This window comes from Chanodichthys erythropterus, chromosome 20 (assembly GCF_024489055.1).
Source record: "Chanodichthys erythropterus isolate Z2021 chromosome 20, ASM2448905v1, whole genome shotgun sequence".
NCBI lineage: Eukaryota > Metazoa > Chordata > Actinopteri > Cypriniformes > Xenocyprididae > Chanodichthys > Chanodichthys erythropterus.
This window is the reverse complement of record NC_090240.1, coordinates 38226478-38249396: the sequence shown is the minus strand read 5'-3', so window position 1 is coordinate 38249396 and position 22919 is coordinate 38226478. Positions and strand designations below refer to the sequence as shown.

The 22919-nt window shown below is 38.4% G+C and overlaps 2 protein-coding genes across 2 annotated transcripts in view; one reads left to right on the top strand and one right to left on the bottom strand.

Annotated features, from left to right (window-relative positions):
* Positions 1–1112: 1112 nt before the first annotated feature.
* mcoln3b (mucolipin TRP cation channel 3b) lies at positions 1113–11870 on the bottom strand. The gene is made up of 14 exons (XM_067371316.1): positions 11765–11870; positions 8736–8968; positions 8480–8647; positions 7600–7753; positions 7413–7491; positions 6777–6873; positions 6240–6339; positions 5162–5274; positions 4010–4159; positions 3281–3382; positions 2755–2877; positions 2158–2364; positions 1556–1686; positions 1113–1391 (listed from the first exon to the last, which is right to left on the bottom strand). Exons 2-14 carry the CDS (start codon positions 8964–8966, stop codon positions 1361–1363), a joined length of 1686 nt encoding a protein of 561 aa, XP_067227417.1. The 5' UTR covers positions 8967–8968; positions 11765–11870; the 3' UTR covers positions 1113–1360.
* A 126-nt stretch (positions 11871–11996) lies between these two features.
* The window catches only part of dnai3 (dynein axonemal intermediate chain 3), a 28280-nt gene continuing 17357 nt past the window's right edge, over positions 11997–22919 (top strand). The window contains exons 1-9 of the mRNA XM_067371081.1: positions 11997–12082; positions 14511–14611; positions 14738–14791; positions 18528–18712; positions 18868–18972; positions 19038–19187; positions 19277–19476; positions 19558–19674; positions 19774–19964. Of these exons, the coding sequence (XP_067227182.1) occupies positions 14521–14611; positions 14738–14791; positions 18528–18712; positions 18868–18972; positions 19038–19187; positions 19277–19476; positions 19558–19674; positions 19774–19964 (1093 nt within the window). The 5' untranslated portion in view covers positions 11997–12082; positions 14511–14520. The remainder of the gene's footprint in view (positions 12083–14510; positions 14612–14737; positions 14792–18527; positions 18713–18867; positions 18973–19037; positions 19188–19276; positions 19477–19557; positions 19675–19773; positions 19965–22919) is intronic.

The window sequence follows — 22919 nt, the reverse complement described above, 5'->3', positions numbered from 1 at the left end:
AGGACATAAGAAATCAGATTTGCCTTGATCTTTTGGTCTTTGTAATATTAAAACATCCTGCAAGTTTCAGAGCTTAAAACAAAACTATTTAATCAAGCTCCAAAAATGGTTCATTTTGATCCTGTGGGATCTGTTACATCATACATTTGCATCTCCAGAGCAAGACATCACATCAACCAATAGTAATGCATAATCACACCATAGGCTCCGCCCCATCTGCTATGGCGTTAGCCAATCATAACAGTGGTCATTTGCTCAAACCTTAAAAGCCTTAAAAGAGCCGCACCTTAAAAATGTCACACAGAGGGTCAGAAAGTCATGGTTTTTCTGCATATACTTTTTTTTGTTTGTTTGTTTGTTTGTTTGGGGGGGGGGGGGTAAATAAACTATTAACATTGTAAGTGAACCTCAAGGAATAAATTAAAACAATAAAATAATCCACTACATCTTGACCCCTTTAAACAAATTGCAAACGAATAACACAAATAAATACAACAGCATAAAGACACAAATGAATTAAACATGGCTTTAAGTTATTCATGTGGCTCTAACATTGTATTCAGGTAAGAAACTACAGCAGTTAAAGTAATCAAATGTAAAATAACACTGGATAGTCTTCATTGTAAAAACTAAATTCAGTTTAATGCTTACAATTCGTTATTCAGTCGAGAGCAGCGAGTGATTTTCTCTTTTGTTCTTTGATTAACATGACAGACAGCAGCATGAATATTAGGCTGCTGTCACTTTAAGAGTGAATGCACGGATCCAATATACGGTTACACAAAATGTGTTTTCTCTCAACGATTTACAATCCAAAACTGACTGTATTTACCTGAATACTCAACGAGAGGCATTTTGACATAATTTTGTATGTATTTGACCGTTTAAGCGCAATAAGAATTGAAAAAGAAGTCAATCTGGTACTCGCACGCTTTTGATGCGAGTGCGAAAACTACGGGAATGAGTAAAATTATGTTCAATACAGGTCTGGTATCACAATTTTATTTTATCTGAAGCATTCAAATATAAAATACATTATATAACACATTGTATTATAAACACAAACAGCACAAAATGTACAATGTGATGTAGGAAATATATTTTTTCTTTACCCAAATTCATTCTGCCCAGTATATGTACTTGCACATTAAAACAAAATATAATAATTGCACTAATTTACAGTCTTTCGTAAAGTGGAGAGGATCTTCTCGTTAATTCACAACTATAAAGTGCTAAAAATGTGCTCAAACAAAAACACGTTTGGACAGCTGTGCTGTTCATGAGCTTTTTATAGATTTATTTACATTTGATATACAGATATTTTCACTTTCAGTCCACGATCACACACTCCAGGTGAAGGTCAGTCTGTGTCGTCATCAGAGCCGCATATCCTGCATCACAAACACACAATATCACGTTTACTGTCTCTCACACACGTCTCACAAGTGTTCAGAACAAATATAACAGAAGAGACTGACACGTTAGTCACTCCTTCTGCAGCTCTTCACATCATCTCTGATCGTCCCGTACGGAGACATGACGAGTGTGTGTTCACCTGCGTGAGCAGCACATCAGGCATCTGCCGCGGGTCTCGTTCTCACTGAAGCAGCCCGATTCTGGAGGATCTTTACACTGCATGATGAACGCCTGAAGATCTGACACAGGCTCCCCGTCCAACTGCTGATGCTGCGACAACAATCAGCACATACAGCTGACATGTGACTCGAAAAACATGAAATAACTATTTATTTAAACTCATTTCTCATGTTAAGAGGTTGACCAATCATAACTGAGCTCATTTACATATAAAAGCACATGATGTGATATAAAATTCCAGCGACAAAATCAATAATAAAAAAAAAAACAGCCAATCAGAAGCACATGTGGGTGGAGTCTCTTCTAAATCAACTTGTAATCTTATTTTACGTTTCTATTCTTTTAATATTAAAGGATTAGTTCACTTTCAAATTAAATTTTCCTGATAATTTACATCCAAGATGTTCATGTCTTTCTTTCTTCTTCTGATTAAAACATTCCAGGATGACACGGGGGTGAGTAAATTATCAGGAAAATTTAATTTGAAAGTGAACTAATCCTTTAATGTCCCACTAGAACAAACTGCTGCTGATAACGGATGATTTGTGTCAGTCAGCTGACCTTGATGGTGTCGTAGGTGTCCGTGATGAGCGTGATGAACAGACTGAGCACCATGTAGATGAACAGAGACACAAACGTGTAGAGATACAGGCGGCTGAAGAGCCACACCACGAAATTCTTCTGCTGCATGTTCTTGAAGGTGGCGAACATGTCGTCTCCGTTGATGAGGGAAAACAGACTCTCGGACACCAGGTTCAGCGTCCGGAACTGATGGACAACACAAACCTCAAACACGTCAGAATGATGCATTTCGTTCTAAAGCTACTCTTTGACATGCAAAGTAAAAATATGGCATTTATTATAATGGGTTTATGTGAAGATTGTTTTAAGTTTACTTAGTTGTTATTTTTTTTAAGGCCTAATAAATGTTTAAAATGTTGAATGTCTATAAATAATGGTCTTCATTCAAGAAAAGATGCCATTAAAAAAGTATTTCAAATATACTGTCTTTCAGTTGTTTCTACATTAATTTGGAGAGTAACTGTGAAATGCCAATGTTTTATATATAGCATTGCTCTGTTGAATACAACATATTTTGACAAAAATACAAAATGAAGAGTAAGCATATAATATGAGCAGTATTATGCGGTGACCTGCCTTGCTGTGGTACGGTCCCAGCACGATCCATCCACAGAAACAGTACCCGAGGTAAATCATGGCGGCACAGCAGGTGAAACGGATGACGTTCGGAAAGGCCGCTCGCAGAGTGATGATGAGAATCTGACCAGAGGACATCAGATACACGCAGTTACACATCACAGTCAATAGAGGGCGCAATCACTTACACCAACAGAACAACTGCATCTGCCTCTGCTGAAGGAACGAGTGCAAGTCCACCACAATACTGATAAATAGACAGGCAATAAAATTAGATAAAACTCATTTTCACATTTCTATAAAAATAGTGATCACAACATTACAGACCTCACAATAAGGTCACATTTGCTATTATAAACTAACACACCATATCTCAGCAGATGTTGACATCTTTCTTAATAATATACAATACTATGATGGATTTCAATACAACGCTCATGTTGCAAGAAGCAGAAACGCCCAAATCAATTAGCTCTCTTCGGTCTCCTGAACACAGCAGTGAGAAGTGAGAACGAGCAGGTCGTACGTTGTATTTTCTCAAGTATCCCATGTAGCGTAAGACCCCGATCCACACGAGCATGGTGCCGGTGCCCAGGAGGATACTGCACAGGTCATAACTGGCCACGGCCTGAGACGACAGAGCAAAACACCAACATCAACACCTTAAACAGAGTCACTGCGCCGGTTTAACAAAATCATGCAAAAGATTAAGAGATTTAGACAGACGATGTCAAAAATACAGCAATATTGTGAAATATTATTCCAATTTAAAACATCTGTTTTCTATGTGAATATATAGTAAAGTGTAATTTATTCCTGTGATCACAATAGCAGCATTACTCCAGTCTTCAGTGTCACATGATCCTTCAGAATTCATTCTAATACGATGATTGGCTGCTCAAGAAACATTTATGATTATCATCAATGTTGAAAACAGTTTCATATTTTTGTGGAACTGTGATACATTTTATTTTTCAGGATTCTTTGAAGAATAAAATGTTCAAAAGAACAGCATTTATTGTTCATTACTGTCAATTTTGATCAATTTAATGCTTCCTTGCTGAATAAAAGAATTAATTATCGTTCATCATCCGAACAACAAATGAAGATCTCTTTTGAAGCGTAATTAATGATAGAATTTTCATTTTTGGATGAACTATCCCTTTAACAAAAAAAGCAATTATATATGTGATCAGTACTCTGATGTTCCACCCTTTAATCTTCTTCTTTAACTGGGGTTAGGATGATTCCTCACCTTCAGCTGGATGATGATCTTCAGCAGAGAGCCTGTGATGGTGAGAACGTCACTAACGATGATGAGGATGCACCAGCCGTTAATGAACTCCATACGGTCGGAGAAGGACACGTGTTTGCTGTAACGACTGGAGAAGAACGCTGTGTATTCCTGAAGAACAGATCAACATTTGATTACTGTCTGAATTTTGATTGTCTGCAAATAAAATGATCATAACATTTTTTATACAACTCATGCACTCAATAATAATAATAATTTAGACCTACATTATGTATTTGAAATGCATATATTTCCAGTCATTTGGAGTTTTAACATAAACTAATAAAATTAACCTCTGTGATAAATATTTGTCAGTCATACATAAATGTTTATTATTAACTATCTATTTGATTCTATTCAAATAATCATATTTTGAAATTGCTTAGAATCAACATAAATCTGGTCATTGTGAAAACAATTAAATTTATTCAGTTAAATAATAATGTAAACATTTAATCAGTCAAAATGTATCAAATTGAAACAAATTAGATTTACTGATGATAAATATATAAAGCTGGGTATTGTGTATTTAAAACATTTTATTTATCTGTATACAAAGTATTACTGAAAAATATGCTTCATATTAAGTTTATTCATTTTTATGTTGAAACTGTGCTAAAGTAATGAATGGGCATGTTATATGCAATTCAAATACATTAAACATTTTGGTAACTATTTTTTAAGGTGATGTAGTTACATGTTACTAAATGTATTTACTACAGTAAGATTAAATTATGCATAATTACAAGTAACCCTAAATCAAACTCTAATCCTAACTGTAACTCTATAGTAATTAATATTACTCAGTTCTTATTTGAGTAAGTACACTGTAACTACATCACCTTCAAATAAAGTGTAACCAATTTTATTTTCAGAGTGCCCTATCTTAAAAGTTACTCACAGAAAATATCATATGACTAGCAGTATAATCTTTTATGATACTTTTATGACATGCTTTTGACCTTTTTGGAGCTTTAAGTTATAAATCATCTTCTATTTCATTGTATAGTAAACTGCAGCTCAGATATTCAGACATGTTTTTTGTTTCATGGTAAGTGTTTTTTCTCTCTCAATGATTAATTGCACAAACATCACAGAACAAACAAAACTCACGAACTGCAGCAGGACTCCAGCTTTCACCGAGCGCATGCAGAGAAGCAGCGACAGCACAAGAATCAGAATGACCACCACGTCAAACAGAACCATAATGTACATGTTCCTCTGGGCTATAAACAAAAAAACATTCATTAAAATGAGTCTGAGAGCATAAACATTTCAGGTCAATGGCTTTACATAACGTGTTGTAAAACATCCAAAACACACATTTAAGCGTTTATTTTATTGCACGTTATCTATTTGCATCTGTAGATTTCGATTACGATACATATCTTTAAAAGTTTTTTCCTCCACTTAAGCAGCACTTACAAACACCAAAATTTACACTTTTACTCCTGACTATATTCTGAAGGTTTTTACTGTGGGGTTTGTTCATATTTTATTCACACTCATTTATATGTCATTTTACATAAATACATGGTGAAAATGTTTTTTTTTTCTGATTTATGGAGTGATAAAAAGAAAAATCCCAAATCCCCTCTGTAAAAACCAACTAAATCAACTCAATCTAAATCAAATAAGAATTTTGAATCTGGCTTTATCCAATTTTCAAATTTAATTTCTGGAAATGTATACAAATTGGTGCATATTTCACCAGTTAATACATAATTTGCAAATTTAAACATTTCAGAAAACTTGTAATACAAAACAGTTTGTAATTCTTAATGTAATCAATCAACTGGAGAATAATGATATCAAAAGAAAAATATTTTTATTCAAATTTTATTCAATCTATTCACCTGTGGTGTCTTAAAGATGACATTGCTATCACAATTATGGCAATTTTACATTAAACTTGATTGGTTGGAGCAAATGTTAATTTTTCATTAAAACATTCCAGCCCAACTATAAGCTTTTTAACTTTCTTCATCCTGTAAATATTTTAATCAAGGTGTCAAAATAATCAAGTGATTATTAAAGATGAGCAGAGACTGACCAAAGCAAATATTTCCAAGTCTGTGATATGTTTTGTAGGAATACTTCCTTAAATGACAACACAAGCTTATTCGTTTATTAAAAGTAAAAGTTTAAGAGTTTTATTTGTGAAGAGTGGAGAATCATGGGAAAGACTCACATGCACCAGTCACAGTCCAGTCTCTGCATTTATAGATCTGCACATCGTTGTCCAGGTCAATCATCATTCTCCCACTGTGGGGCTTGTTGTTAAAGGTGATCTGCTCATAAAAATAAAAATAAAAAACAGACATTTATAGCTGTTTATCTTTCTTTACACTACCATTCAAACATTTGGAATCATTGAGATTTTTAACGTTTTTAAAAGGAGTCTATTAAGCTTAACAAAGCTGCATTTATATGATTAAAATACATATTTTTATTGTATTTCATTGTATATTCTTATCGTTGTATAATATTATTACAATCTTATTATTACAAAATTGTTTTCTATGTGAATATATGTTGAAATGTAATTTATTCCTGTGATCAAAGCAGAATTGTTTCTATGAATAGCCTCATATTTTTCTGGAAACAGGCCGATGATCATGTGTTGGAAAAACCTGCCAACTTTTCCAGCTGAGATTCCTTCCCTTGGAGGAAATGGAGACCAATGTCAGAGATGAGCAACAGTGTACTGAAAGGTCATGTGACATACCATAACGTTGAAGATGTAGCAGTCTGGAAGCTCGTGATACTGAACCGTCTCCAGGTTAATGGCTTTCAGAGTGAATTTTACAGTCACTGTCAACAACCTGATGAACACAAACACACAAACTGAATCAACAAACTACATTTGTGCTTTTTCTAAAGATCTGTACAAATGTATGTGTAATATTTACAATGTTTAGATAATTATTTGATTTAATGCAATGCTTTTTTAGTATCATTGATATACTATTATAGTTTTGTTAATATTTTGAGCTTGATTTCATTGTTATATTTTAGTACATTTTAATTAAAATTTAAGTAATTTTGTTGTTTTATGTCATTTTTATTAGTTTAGTGTTTTAAAAATGCATATATATATATATATATATATATATATATATATATATATATATATATATATATATATATATATATTTATTTATTTATTAAGTTTTAGTTTTTAGTTTTAGTTCATTTTAAACAAAAATTTGAAATGTTGCCTTGGCAGCTAGCTGAAATAAAAAGTTTATTTTATTTCAAATACTCAATGTTTTTTTTTTATGGCTTATTTGTAGTTTTAGTTAATGATAACGACCCTGATTTAAGAATACATCACACAACATCTATTATTTAGAGGAGATACCTCTCAAAGTGCAGAGTAAAGTTCAGAGGGTCTGCTGTGAGGGTTGAGAAGGGATGTTGTGGGTAAATGAGCGAACACTCTGAAAGAAACCAACAGAAGATCATCCCAAACATGCAGGATTAGTGTCACTTCACTGCAAAGTAAAGGTCTTTTTGAGCATTGTCCCGTCATGAAACACGTACGTCACCTTCATCCACCTGAGTGTCAATGTCAAAGGTCTCATTTGCTGGTGAGACGCTGCCGTTGTGGTAGAACTGCTGGCAGATGGTGAGGGGAGTATAAATGTCACCTTCCTTCTCATAATCATGGTTGCCCATCGTTATGCTAGGCAACATCAGAAACTGCAAGGTGAGAAAAGAGAATCATAAACTTTGAAAGGCCGGTGTGTAGATGCATTTGTTTAAGCTTGACATCAAGGATCTACACCCACAGATAATTAAATTAAATTAAATTAAATGTATATAAATATATATGGCATGCAATTTAAAGTAAATTTTTGCATCTTTTGGCAAATTTCTAGAAAACAGATATTTGCTTTGTTTTTGCACTTTTATAGATACATTTTTATATATAGCATGCAATTTAATACATTTGTGCATCCTTTGGCAACTTTTAAATATAAATATTTATATATTGCATGTAATTTAAAATCCACTTTTGCAACTTTTGGCAATTTTTAAGAAATATTTATATATGGCATGCAATTTAAAACACATTTTTGCATATTTTTCTTTTGGCAACTTCTAAATATAAAAATGTATATACGACATGCAATTTAAAATATATTTTTGCTTTGTTTGTTCACTTTTATAGATACATTTTCATATATAGCATGCAATTTAAAGTACATTTTTGCATCTTTTGGCAACTTTTTAATAATTAATATTTATATATTGCATGCAATTTAAAATCAACTTTTGCAACTTTTGGCAATTTTTAAGAAATATTTATATATGACATGCAATTTAAAATACATTTCTGCAAATTATATTTGTTAATTCTGTGTCAAGCTTGTTTGCTCATTGTTTTAGGCATGAAGATCATTCACACGTCACCCGAGGACTCACCTGCTCCACGGTGTAAGCGATGTGTGTGTAGACGTCGTGCTGCGTGTAAACGGCGTAGATGTTTGCGCTGCTCTTGGTGAAGTTCTTCAGGAACAGATGCCTGAACACCATGAGATTCTCCTCCTTAAACTGAACCACCATCTGATTACTGAGACCAAACGACACCAGCTACACACACGCAAGGAGAGAGCAGTCTGAATGAAACTTTTGATTCTTCTTAGACCAGCATTTCTGACTGTAACTCTTCATTCAGTACCTGTATGGTGACCAAAGCGATTTTAACGATCTGCAGAATCAGTTTCCAGGGTTTTCTTCGGCGAGCTTTGTACTTGTCACAGGGGTTCATGAAGAAATACTTCAGCTTCCTCCTGAACTTCTCCACCTCCTCCTCCAGCGGCTCCAGGCAAGCATGTGATTCAGAGCAGTGGATGGCTCTGTTGCCGTTGGGATCGTTTATGCATAAATAGGTCTCACTGGAGTCGTCCATCTCTGAAAAACCAACGCAATCATCTGTATTAGGACCAGCATTTACATTTCTTTGTTTGGGAGACACATTCTTATCTAAAGGCCCTACCATAAATTGCTAAGCTGTTTGTATGCTTATTTAGTATCCAAGATCGGATTGACTTGATGGACTATTTAACTGTAGGTCTATTTCATGACTTTGGTTTTTGTCTTTAATTTGTATGTATTCTAACAGGTCATTTATAGAGTTATTATAATATTTTGTGCATTATTTACATCAGCATTTGTATTTAATTTGATTTTATGATAATTTATTCCAATAAAACTGATTCCACTCAAGCATTTAAGTCAAGTCAAGTCACCTTTATTTACGAAACGCCATGATATCTCCTAAGGGCAGCATGTACAGAGTGAAAAGCAACGGTCCTAGTACTGAGCCTTGCGGTACTCCATATTGAACTTGTGATTGATATAAAATCTCATCGTTTACTACTACAAACTGATAACGGTCAGATAAGTATGATTTGAACCATGACAATGCAATTCCACTAATGCCAACATAGTTTTCAAGCCTATTCAAAAGAATATTGTGATCAATAGTGTCAAAAGCAGCACAGTAACACTAATAAAGAGATACAACCACGATCTGATGATAAGACATACATTTTATAGTTGTTTAGAAAATAATAATACCTTTTAATAATCAGTTTTCAGTGTTATTGTCCCATAAAATATTATTTAAAAAAAAAAAAATTATATGGGCAATTCTACAGAATTGGTGCAAACTTTACTTTAAAAAGCATTAAAGTACTGAAATTTTTGATGTTTACTAAGATCTTTCTATTATCTGTTGAATCACACAATAATATTTACAATATCAGTAAGATTAATATATATAAAAGCATCATTTATTGGCTACTTTCAGTTGGGAGGAGTCTGTCCTGAACCCTGACCCATAAATTTCAACTTGTGAAAATTATGTTGAAATAATTTTTTTAATTTTTTCCATTGTTGTTTTTAAAATATATTGAATATAAAGTGAAGTTAAAAAAATATTTATTTTATATTTATTTTTAAATCATGATACTACCAAAAAAAAAAAAAAAATCCTGTATTTTCATGTCACTACCGGAACAGTGTGTGTTTGAGTCATTGTCTGAGACAGAGAGATATTCCTGTGTTCCTCCTCTCACAGCAGATAGGTCATCATTAAATGTGTTAAATGAGTTAAATGTGTTCAAAATATGAAAATCTGTGTGGAGCTTTAAGGAGCGTCACTAACAAACACCTTTTTCTGCAATTAAGCACACTTTTTTGGATGTTATTCCATTAAATGTAGTTTATATGTGTGTAAAACTGTTCAGATCTGTGTTAGATAACCATGTGCTGATCATCATCTTTGAGCTCAAAAGTGTCGAAAATTGTCACTACTGAAACATGTGGTGAAGAAAATTGTAATTATTATTGATTTACCAGTGAAAACTTTTTTTAAAAATAGCAAAAACTTTATTTCCAAGGTAGATGTGAACAAAATCTTAATAGGTCAATGTGACTCTTCTTATTAAATTATTTATTATTGTGTTTCGGTACTGACAAATTTGGGGGGTAAAGGAAAAATATTCCAAAACTTTCTGAAAATACAATATGAGAATTAACTGTACAGTTACTAGAAATGTGTATCTTGGATATTAAACAATTTGCAAACAAATAAAATTAGTGGAAAAATACCTTTTTTTTTTCAAAACGTTTCCAACTCTGACTTTGAACCAGTTCTTTAGAATGTTTCTTTGGGGTATTTGTACTCCAAATATATGTATTAGCCTATAGTTTTTATAGGTCAATCCAAGGCATATTGTTTATAATATTAAGCAAGAAAATAACAGTATTAATATTGCAAAGTTTTTCAATTATGAAATTATGAAAGCAGCTCTACAGAAGACGACAGGTTTATTATTCAGATTAATTTAGCTCAATCTTGATTCAATTCAGTTCAATAGGTAACAGCATAAACATTGTCTGTTTTTACATGGTTTCAAAATAAAAAACTGCCATAAACCATCAATATCTAGCCAGTGTTATTTTTCCATTATATATCAGCATATACAAATCAGTAAACACCAAAGAGAACATATCTGAGCTTGTAAAACAGCATCACATGTTCACATTAACTTAAACATAAACTCAAAATGACCCATTCCACCTACTAAAGCCACCATCTCTCTAATAATAATATCGTGCAGACGTGCAGTAATGTGGCTCTTCCACTTTTCAAAGACTGATGGACTGAATCCGGCTCACTGTCATTGATTAATTGATCCACATTCCTTCCTGACTGGGTCACATGACACTCATGTGACACCATCACACCTGTGCCATCAGAAACTACAACACCTTGTGATGCTAGCTCTTCATGTAAAACAGGTGGATAAGGGTTATTCTCATTTAAAAGAGGTCTGTGGAAGCCCATTTCTGACACACACACACACATGCTTTTGTAAATCATAATTATGACATAAAAGTCTAAATTAAGACATACTTAATCATATTTATGAGATAAAAAGTCATAATTATGACATAATAAGTGCAAATGATGGCACACTAACGTAAATTTGACATAGTGTGTCATAATTTCGACTTTTTATGTCATAATTAAGCTTTACTAGAGCATGATATTTTATCTTATTTGCTAGAAATGAGTTTCCATAATGATCTGAGGTGTTTTACTGTCGTTTAAAACCTCAAATCAAAGCATCACTTGCAAATCTCAAACCTAATGCAACTGTTTAGCTCAATAAAATCATGATTTCATCACTAACTCACCATCAAATCAGCAGTTCAAGTTGAGATGAGCACATTTGTCTTTATTCTGTGGAAATATGGAGTCAATTCAGATTAAAGAGCATCTTTGGACTGAAATGAACCGGGTTCTGTGCTGCTGACAGTCAACAGGTTAAGGGGCGGGGCTACCGCTAAACAACGCCAGGATTGCGTGTGCGGTCTGTCAATCACATCAATCTCCGCCTCTGAAACCAATAGCAACCGTCTGTGATGCCGGAAACTGATGCTTGAAGACAGTTCACGACGGTTTACTCGGAGTTTTTATTCTATAAAGTGACACCATAAAGCTTTTAAAGAGAGGTAAGGTTTATGAATCATACCGAGATAATTTATATATTTAAAAATATTGCATGGGGTAAATCTTAATATCACATATCTCGCTCGATTGTGTCCGTATTTTTTGGGGGGTAATACGTTTATAAGTATAAAGTTTTGGGGCTTTTATCTGTTTTATTCTACGCTTAAATTCACAAAAATAAATGTATTAGGCTACAGGTAGAACTTCGCTAACATAATTTCTTTAAATCTTTGACGTAAACACTAGGGTAACGTTATACGAATACTGTGCTCATTTAACGTACTTATTATTAGGACACATTTAAATCAGGTTTATGTTTAATGAATTTCATTTTACAGTATTTTTTACGTAAGGAATTAAAAAAAGATGATCCAGTCATGTTTGAAATAAAAAATAAGATACACATTTTAAAAGATTGAGGTGAAACTGTTTGTTTGTCACCACCAGATGTCGCCCATGTGTTGTACAAGTGTACTGCATACTGCATACTACACATGATGTACACTATAAAGTCTGTTTTCCCCAAAAGTTTTAGAAAAAATCATCCTTCCCTCTGTATGTTAGGGATGGCTCTATACCACAATTTTGGCTCAAAAACAATCATAGCTAATGGCTATATCAAAACAGACAAAAATAATGAATAAACGTTAAGCAACTTAATTTGCTTCCTCTCAGATTTGTGTTGCTATTTTATGTTTATTTTGATCATTCATATGAGTACAATCATATAGTATATTTTAATTTACATACAGTGCTCAATGCAATCAAAAAGTGTCTTTACAACATGTGCAATTACCTGATGTAAATTGTACTCCAGAGTTGATAAATTGTTTCAAAGTATAACCTTTTTTCCCTTTTTACAAAGAAAAATAAAAAAAGTTAAAACAAAACAAAGTATATAACTAAAGCTGAAAAAAACAGATCATTGGTTTTTGCACGTCAAGCGCGCACGTTTGAGCTTCCGTTTACCATTTTCAATGTGCGTAAGATAGACAAAAAAAAAACAAAAAAAAAAATGTAACGAGCACTTTTCAAGTAAATCAAGTAAACGTACAAGTTATCAGTTTAAATTGTAAAATACAGATCCCCCAAAATAACACTTCAGCGGGTCATTGATGAATAAGGTTTTTAAAAGTGTAAAAAAACATAATGGAGATATAATTCATTTTGATGTTTTATTACATGTTAAGAAAGAGATAATTGATTATAAAAAACGCATAAACACTGCTTTTGTCATTTTTTACAAGATGGACAAAATTTGTCACCAAAAAAGTCATTCAGTTTAACCAAAATTTCAGTTTCACCGAATGACGATGTTTTCAAACAATACTAACAGGCTGATATCTAGCTAAATATAGAAATATTTTATCTTTAGTACAAGTTTTTAAAATATTCCAACATTTTCCATGTTTTATAGCGGTTGCACTGAATGACCTGATGTTTCGGGACATGCGTATGAACGAGTAAAACATGAATTTATCAAATAGTTCAGAGAGAGTTAGTTACTTTGCTTCATGATCATGTGGTCCTTTGCAGGTGTCTGAATGATGTCACATCCTGTCACATGATACTGACCACATGACTTGATCCAAAATGGTCCCTTTATATCGGTTACTCCGAATGACATCAATGAAATTCATTTTTCCAGACATTCTTTCTCATAACAAAGCAACGACTTCTACACATAATTTTAATACCATTTTGCACTGTTGATATATGATGTTATAAAATCATGCCAGAATAAAAAATATATACATTTATTACATTTTAAGATTGAACCGAATGACTTTTTGACACTTCAAAATCTTTAAAATACCTTTATATGAAGCAAAATATAATTAAAACCTTTTGGATTCAATAAAAGATCTAGTTGTGCTACCTCACATACTTTGGATGTCATATCTTTGCTTTTTATTATTATTAAGGCCTTTCGACAAAAAAAAAGACCCCCGTCATGTCATTGACCCAAATACGGTAATCAAGTAAAAGGTATTTTACACCCCTGTGTGTTCATCGGAATTAATGACTCAAATGAAAGACACTCTGAGCATTGCATTACAACAAATTAAGTGAAGCTTAAGGCCTCGTTCACACAGAACGTGTTTTAGCTTTGAAAAATGCATTTTCATATTCTAACACACTACTTTTGCATTGTTTTTTCTATTGGATAATTCTCAAAAATGACAAATATTACCCAGAATGCATTGTTTTTACAGTATATAACTTCTGTATATTATAATGCATTCTGGGTAATATTATATGTAGTTTTTGACAAAGTAGCCTATAGGCCTCTTTTCTTAAAATGACAAATATTACCCAGAATGCATTGTTTTTTACTGTTTCAATGGAAAACGTTATTTTACTGTGTAAATTTTGTTTAGTTTTTTACAGTTATTTTTTTATAGAGCATATACCTACTCTGTTTTACAGCTTCAGATGAATGTATGAAATCTCTGTCTTTCTGTCAGACATGAGTTCGAAGAGACCCAAGAGCAGAGTGAGCAGCGGGACCAGTAAAGTCAAGGGGAAAGGTATGAATATTCTGCCCCCAAATGCACAATCTCGTGTTATTATTAATAATACTTTTCTTTCTCATGCTATAATCTTGATCTAACACCTCTAGCATATTTTGGATTCTAACGTCTTGTTTTTTGCAGATAAAAAAAATGAGAATAATTTCCCCACCCCGGATGAAGGTGCACCAGAGTCTGGTAAGTGTCTCATATCACTCTTATAGAGTCATATTCAGCACTCTCAATGTCAGTCAGGGTCTCTCGCACCAAAACCAGCCGTAATCAGATTCTCAGATCTGTTTCGAGCGTCTGTTTCCAGCATGTATCCACTCGCTCTTGTCCATTCACCCAGCGTCTGTGATCAGATTAAAGATACAGAAACACAAACAACACGTCTGGAGACACACACCGAGGCACGTAGCCAGACCTGCTTTCTCTCGTCTTTTGTTCCCAATTTCCCGACTTGTCCTTTACACTGCTGTGCAGGTGATGATGGGGAAAGTACAAGACACTACATGCATCTTGATACCTTTTTGTATTCTGTTTGTGTTTGCATTGAAGCATTAACATGTGCATCTAATCATTACCCTCACTTTTAGGTTAATACATTTAAAAGAGCTGCAAACTCAAGTTTATTTGAAATAGCCTGACCTCTTCTGGTCAAAACAGGATACTGCATCATAAACTGCTTCTATTAGTAAAATTAGGGCTTGTAATGTCATAAACCCTGTTAAAGTCTAACATGGCTTGTTTAATATCCCAGACAGCCTCCTTTCCATGTTAGTAGAGAAAGTGCAATTATGTAATTATATGGGCTATAAAACCATAGGAGTTTCCATTGCAGTAAAGCGCCAGCGGCTCCTCGGGATTAAATGACCTGAACGCTGCCGCTCCTATCAGATGTTACCGGCTGAAGCGTGTTCAGCTGGTTTCTGATGATGTCTGGATTTCCCTCAGGTGTCCAAACATGTGATGTCATACAGAAAATATAACAAGCACACACAGTTTGATATAAACAGGAATGGTTCGCTTAGCAGAATGTTCTTTTCGTCATTGTTGAATCTCAAGAGTCACCATTCACTGTCACTGTATGCTGTATATGCTTTTGTATAATTAACTATAGGTCAATCCTTTTATATCGCTGAATATCTTCTGATCTAAAGGCCGGGTCTCTCATCCACTGGGCATCTCTCAGATGTCGCTTCAGGTTCAGTAAGGGAAGCTGATATCTCTGTTTGTATAACACACTCCTCCCTCGTTCAAGAGAACATCTGTCAGTAAAACACCGGACAAAAGTGTTGTGAGCTTTTGGTCATGTCACACCTGTAAGATAAAAAAAAAGAGTGGAAATCCTAAATACAAGATACTGGAAATATGGCAGATAATTCTGTGAAGTGCTGCATCTTCCATTAATGTATTTGTCTCTTAGCTTAAAAAGAAAGTAAAGTCTCAAATAAGATCACTTTAATATCAGCGCTGAGAATAAACAAAGATCATTTGGAGACTTTTGCTGAATGTCCACCTAGTAATCACCCACAACAATATAGCAAATTCATAGCAACTTCCTGGCAACCATGCACAACACTCCAACAACTGCATAGCAACCCCTTGGCATTCTAGCAACTTCAAAGCAACACCCTGGCAACCATCCACAACATTCTAGCAACTGCATAGCAACCCCTTGGCACTCTAGCAAGATCATAGCAATCCCCTGGCAACCATCCACAACACTCTCACTACTGTATAGCAGCCTCTTAGCACTCTAGCATCTTCATAGCAACCCCCTGGCAACCATTCACAACACTCTAGCAACTGCATAGCAATTCCTTGGCACTCTAGCAAATGCATAGCAACCCCCTGGCAACCATCCACAACACTCTAACTACTGCATAACAACCCCTTGGCGCTAAAGCAACTTCATAGAAACCCCCAGCTGCCACCCACAACACTCTAAAGTGACTGCATAGCAACCCCCTGGCAACCATCCACAACACTATAACTACTGAATAGCAACCCCTTGGCACTCTAGCAAGATCATAGCAACCCCCTGGCAACCATCCACAACACCCTCACTACTGTATAGCAGCCTCTTAGCACTCTAGCTTCTTCATAGCAACCCCCTGGCAAACATTCACAACACTCTAGCAACTGCATAGCAACCCCCTGGCAACCATCCACAACACTCCAACTACTGCATAGCAACCCCTTGGCACTCAAACAACTTCATAGAAACCCCCGGCTGCCACCCACAACACTCTATAGTGACTGCATAGCAACCCCCTGGCAACCATCCACAACACTCTAACTACTGCATAGCAACCCCTTGGCACTCAAGCAACTTCATAGAAACCCCTGGCTGCCACCCACAATAACAACACAACAACACTCTAGCAACTGCATAGCAACCCCCTGGCAACCATCCACAACACTCCAACTACTGCATAGCAACCCCTTGGCACTCAAACAACTTCATAGAAACCCCCGGCTGCCACCCACAACACTCTATAGTGACTGCATAGCAACCCCCTGGCAACCATCCACAACACTCCAACTACTGCATAGCAACCCCTTGGCACTCAAACAACTTCATAGAAACCCCTGGCTGCCACCCACAACACTCTAGCAACTGCATAGCAATTCCTTGGCACTCTAGCAAATGCATAGCAACCCCCTGGCAACCATCCACAACACTCTAACTACTGCATAGCAACCCCTTGGCACTCAAGCAACTTCATAGAAACCCCCAGCTGCCACCCACAACACTCTAAAGTGACTGCATAGCAACCCCCTGGCAACCATCCACAACACCCTCACTACTGTATAGCAGCCTCTTAGCACTCTAGCTTCTTCATAGCAACCCCCTGGCAACCATTCACAACACTCTAGCAACTGCATAGCAATCCCTTGGCATTCTAGCAACTTCATAGAAACCCCTGGCTGCCACCCACAATACTTTAGTGACTGCATAGCAACCCCCTGGCAACCATTCACAACACTCTAACTACTACATAGCAACCCCTTGGCATTCTAGCAACTTCATAGAAACCCCTGGCTGCCGCCCACAACACTCTAATGACTGCATAGCAACCCCCTGGCAACCATTCACAACACTCTAACTACTACATAGCAACCCCTTGGCATTCTAGCAACTTCATAGAAACCCCTGGCTGCCACCCACAACACTCTAATGACTGCATAGCAAACACTTGGCATTCTAGAAACTGCATAGCAACCCCTTGGCAACTATCCACATCATGGCTGCAAGATTTACATAAGCATTCACATTTTCTTAAGAACATATAAAAATCTAGCTCATTCAGAAGAAATATTTCAAACAAAGTTCACACGTAGTCCCCTGAAATCAATGATATCTCCTGAGCTCATGAAAGACAAACATTTGAGTAATAACCCTTTGCTCTGCTGTGGCACAATCTCTCATTCATTTAGTCTGGTCTGAGGAGCTGTACTAAATGTGGGTGGATTCGGCGTGAAGCTAAACGTTCAGAACAGAAAACCGCCCACTTTGTTTGTAAATACATGCTCTGAGGGGCTTGTGTCCCCTTTGAAGAGACAAAGAGCTTCAACAACACTGTCATTAAGATGAGCCGTGTTTACTGATGTTTAGTCTTGGATCTGAGCAGATATCTGTGTGTGACACATGTCTACTTTTATAGCTGTGACTGTATCTGTACTGTGATAAATCTACACTGAGATGAACCAGCTTCACTGAATTACGAGGCTCATGTCACAACAAACAGGATTTTTCTTTGTTTCATTGCAATAAAATAGTGTGATGTACTACAAGACATGCTGTTACTTTCACAAACAAAAGTATGACTGTTTTTGGTGCACATTGACTGACGTATAATACAACCAATGTTCATATTCAGATTCATATCCCTGTTCAGTATGATATATACCTGATCTCCTACAGGTCATCCAGAATACATCTTCCCGCTGGTCCTGACCTCCGCCACACAGGAGCTGTTTGGTTGCCGGGCAGATGAGGACGTAACCGGAGAAAATCCTTACAAGCTGCTGAAAAAGGAAGACATCATTCAGGACATGAAAAGCAGAGCGGCCGTGTCTGACTTCAGCCCTGTCAAACAAATAGTGCTGGTGAGATTCACAAACACATTCTGAACCCGTTCATGAGCTGAAGAAGATCCAAACCTCAGCAGATGGAGCAGATTTAGGGTAGCCTAGTGGTTAACAGAAGGTTCAGACCCTGAAAGGTCTGTTTTATTCTTTCCTGTACTGTTGTTTTTCTGCAGGAGTACCCTGAAGATGAACTTCTGCTGGTGTTTGACAGAGACTTCACATACGGACAGTGCTTCTATCTGGTGCTCACAGAAGAGGCCAAAGGGAACATGTTGAAGGTGAGCGATGGACGGACAGATAATTTTGAGATTTTAGTTTTTTTATATATAGATTGTGTTTGTAGTGTCCAGTAGAGGGTCATGATGAGGAGCTGGTGGAGGATGAAGAGGAGGAGGACATGATTGTGCCAAAAACTCCAGAGTCTCATCCATGGATCTCTCTGGGAAGCGAGCAGGAGATCGAGGAAGAGTCGGTCACGGAGTCCAGACCCAGAGTAAGAGAAGCCTTTAGTGCTGACATCATGTCATCTTCATGTTGTGTTTGAGCTGTCACCTGTCTCTCTCTGTCTGTTTGTCTGTCCAGCTCAGGTATAAGATCTCTCCTCTGATGCGGCACTGCGGCGCTCCGGTGTGTTTCTCTGACCGCAGCGCTCTGGATGGGAAGGACGGATATGTGGAGTGCCCGTCATATGAGGATAAGAGCTTCAGCATCAGACAGATGGAGAGACACACAGCTGTTCAGGCCTCCGGCGACACCAAACACGCGTCCACTCAGACACTGTGGTACAAACACCTCGAGACGTTCACATTGTCTCAGTTTTCTATCATTTGAATGATGCACTCAGAGATGGTCATGTGTTACAGGAAGTACCCAAAGAACATGTGCACCCAGTACGAACCCCGAGAGTTCAGTCCTGAGGAGAAAGAACATCACCTGCGATCAGAAAACATGAAGAACTTCATCACATCTGTAGCAATAAGGTAGGGCGCGTCAGTTGACAAGGTGAACGTGACGTTTCAGTCCCAAGAACTGCTTTCTTACTGTGTTATTCTGAACTCACTTTCTCTGGCGTCTCACAGGTTTGAAATCTCCCTGCAGCAGAATCACATTGCAGACGTGTTCTGTGACGACTGGACGGCCCTGTGTGAGGACGACGGCATGCCGACGGGGAAAACAGAGACACAGCTGAAGGAATATCAGTCTTTCATGGACCTTCACTTCAGCAAAGAGAAAAGCATCAGCCACGTTCACTGGCATCCCACCATCAGTGGTCAGCACGAGCTTCGCTGTGGACAGAATAGGACTTATAAGTCATTTTAGTCAAAGTAAATAAGTAAATAAATAATAAATAATTAAGTAACCAAATAAAATGGCCAATGTGCAATATAAAATAAAATAAAATAAAATAATAATAAAATAGCCATATGTTACAACAGAGACACCGGAAGCAGAGATAAAAGCAGTTGGGTTGTTTATTGAGACAATCAGCAGAGCAAACAGGTAAGTGACTGGTGAATATGAAGGTCTTGGAGGTGAAAGAGAGGTAATACTGTCCTTATTCTTTGTATTGCAGGTGATGGTGGAAGGAGACGCTGGAGATGGGTGACTGGAACACTCACACACACAAGCAGGTAGGGACACGAGGAGTATTGGAGACAATGGAGACGAAGGAGATGATGTAGACAGGTAAGTATCGTTTTGAGAGTCCTTGAGGTAAGTGAACAACGGGGTGTATCACGAACGAGACCGGACAATGTGTGTGTGTTAGTGTGGGGTTCTTATAGTGAGGCTGATGACTGTGGTGATGAGCTGCAGGTGGCGGTGATTAGAATTCCGGTGATTGAGTGCGCGGGTAAGGGAGTGAGGTGGAACCTGACGTGTCTGTGACAGTACCCCCCCTCCCACGGCCCGCTCCTGAGGGCCGAGGACCCCGACGTCGTGGTGGTCGTCCTCGAGGTCGTGGGGCAGGTCTGTCCGGGTGATTGGTGTGGAAAGTCTGTAACAGAGTAGGATCAAGGATATCATTCTTAGGGACCCATGAGCGTTCTTCGGGACCGTAGCCTTCCCAATCCACCAGATATTCTAACAGACCACCACGGCGCCGGGAGTCCAGGATCTCCCGAACCTCGTAGGCAGTTCCATCGTCCAGGATGAGTGGAAGGGGGGGCTCGACGGCTGCCACGTCAGGTTCTGTGGAAGGAAGAACAGAAGGGTGGTGAGGTTTTAGGAGTGACACATGGAAGGTTGGATGAATTCTTTTATATTGTGCAGGAAGTTGTAACCGGTAGGTGACGGGGTTGATCTGTCGGAGGATGGTGAATGGGCCAATGAAGCGGGGGCTCAGCTTCTTGCAGGGCAGGCGCATCCTGATGTCTCTGGTGGACAGCCAGACCTTCTGCCCCGGTTGGTAGTTAGGAGCGTGGGAGCGCCGAAGGTCGGCTGTCATCCTGCGCCTGCGCAGGGCTCTCTGCAGCTGGTGATGAGCTGAGTCCCATACCCTCTCGCTCTCCCGGAACCAGTAGTCGACCGCTGGCACGTTGGAGGGTTCCCCGTCCCAGGGGAACAGTGGGGGCTGGAAGCCGAGCACGCATTGAAAAGGTGTTAATCCTGTTGTAGCTTGACGGAGGGAGTTCTGGGCGTACTCGGCCCAGCCCAGGTACTGGTTCCAGGAGTCCTGGTGGCCATGACAGAAGGTACGCAGGAAGCGCCCAATCTCCTGGATCTTCCGTTCCGTCTGCCCGTTCGACTGAGGATGGTATCCAGACGATAGGCTGACGGTCACACCCAGGAGGGAGAAGAACGCCTTCCAGACTCGAGAGATAAATTGGGGTCCTCTATCAGAGACTATGTCTTCGGGGATTCCATAATGACGGAAGACATGGTTGAACATTAATTCTGCTGTGGCCATGGCAGTGGGTAGACCTTCCAGGGGGATCAGACGGCAGGCTTTGGAGAAACGGTCTACGACTACTAGAATACAGGTGTGACCATCAGATTCTGGGAGGTCGGTAACGAAGTCTACTCCCAGGTGTGACCAGGGTCTCTCAGGAACGGGCAGAGGATTGAGCTTGCCGGTTGGAAGATGGCGTGGGCTCTTGGAGATGGCGCACTCCCTGCAGCCCTGCACGTACCTTCTGACGTCGCTGGCCATGTTTGGCCACCAGAAGCGCTGTTTGAGCAGCGAGAGGGTCTCATTGACCCCCGGGTGACCAGTGCCAAGTGATGAGTGTACGGAGTGCAGGAGTGGAGTGCGTCGTGTCCCTGGTGATGTAGCGCAAGCCTGGGGGACAACCCGGCGGAGTGCGTGAGGAGGCATTGGAGGAGGGTAAGGTCTCTTCCGACCATTCGATGGGGCTCATGAAGAGAGACTCGGGCAGGATAGTTTCAGGGTCATCATTCTTCTCCTCGGGAGCGTGGAGACGTGAGAGAGCATCGGCCTTGAGGTTCTTTGATCCAGGGCGGTATGAGATGGTGAAATTAAATCTTGAGAAGAACATTGCCCATCTGGCTTGACGTGGGTTGAGTCGTTTGGCAGCTTTCAGATACTCAAGGTTTTTATGGTCAGTAAGAACTTGGAAAGGGTGGTTAGCTCCCTCCAACCAATGCCTCCACTCCTCAAGGGCGAGCTTGACAGCCAGGAGTTCACGGTCCCCAATGTCGTAGTTTACCTCCGCCGGGTTGAGCTTGCGGGAGAAGAAGGCGCATGGATGGAGCCTACTTGGATTCCCCTGCTGCTGTGAGAGGACCGCTCCCACTCTGGTGGTGGAGGCGTCCACCTCCACGACGAATGGTAATTCTGGATTGGGGTGGACGAGGAGGGGAGCGGTGGTGAAGGCTTTCTTGAGGGTCTCAAAAGCTTCTGTGGCAGGTTGGGACCAGGACAGAGACTTGGGCTGTTTACGGAGCAGGTTGGTGAGTGGGCTGACGATGGTGCTGTAGTTTTTGATGAAGCGACGGTAGAAATTGGAGAAGCCGAGGAAACGTTGGAGTTCTTTAATGGTAGTGGGAGTTGGCCAGTTCTGGATGGCGGAAACCTTCCCCTCGTCCATCCTGATGCCACTGTGGTCAATCACATATCCCAGGAAGTGGACAGAGGACTGATGGAAGGAACACTTCTCTGCTTTTAGAAAGAGTTGGAACTGCCGTAAGCGCTTGAGGACCTCCGCAACGTGGTGGCGATGTTCGGCCAAGCTCCGGGAGTAAATGAGGATGTCATCAATATACA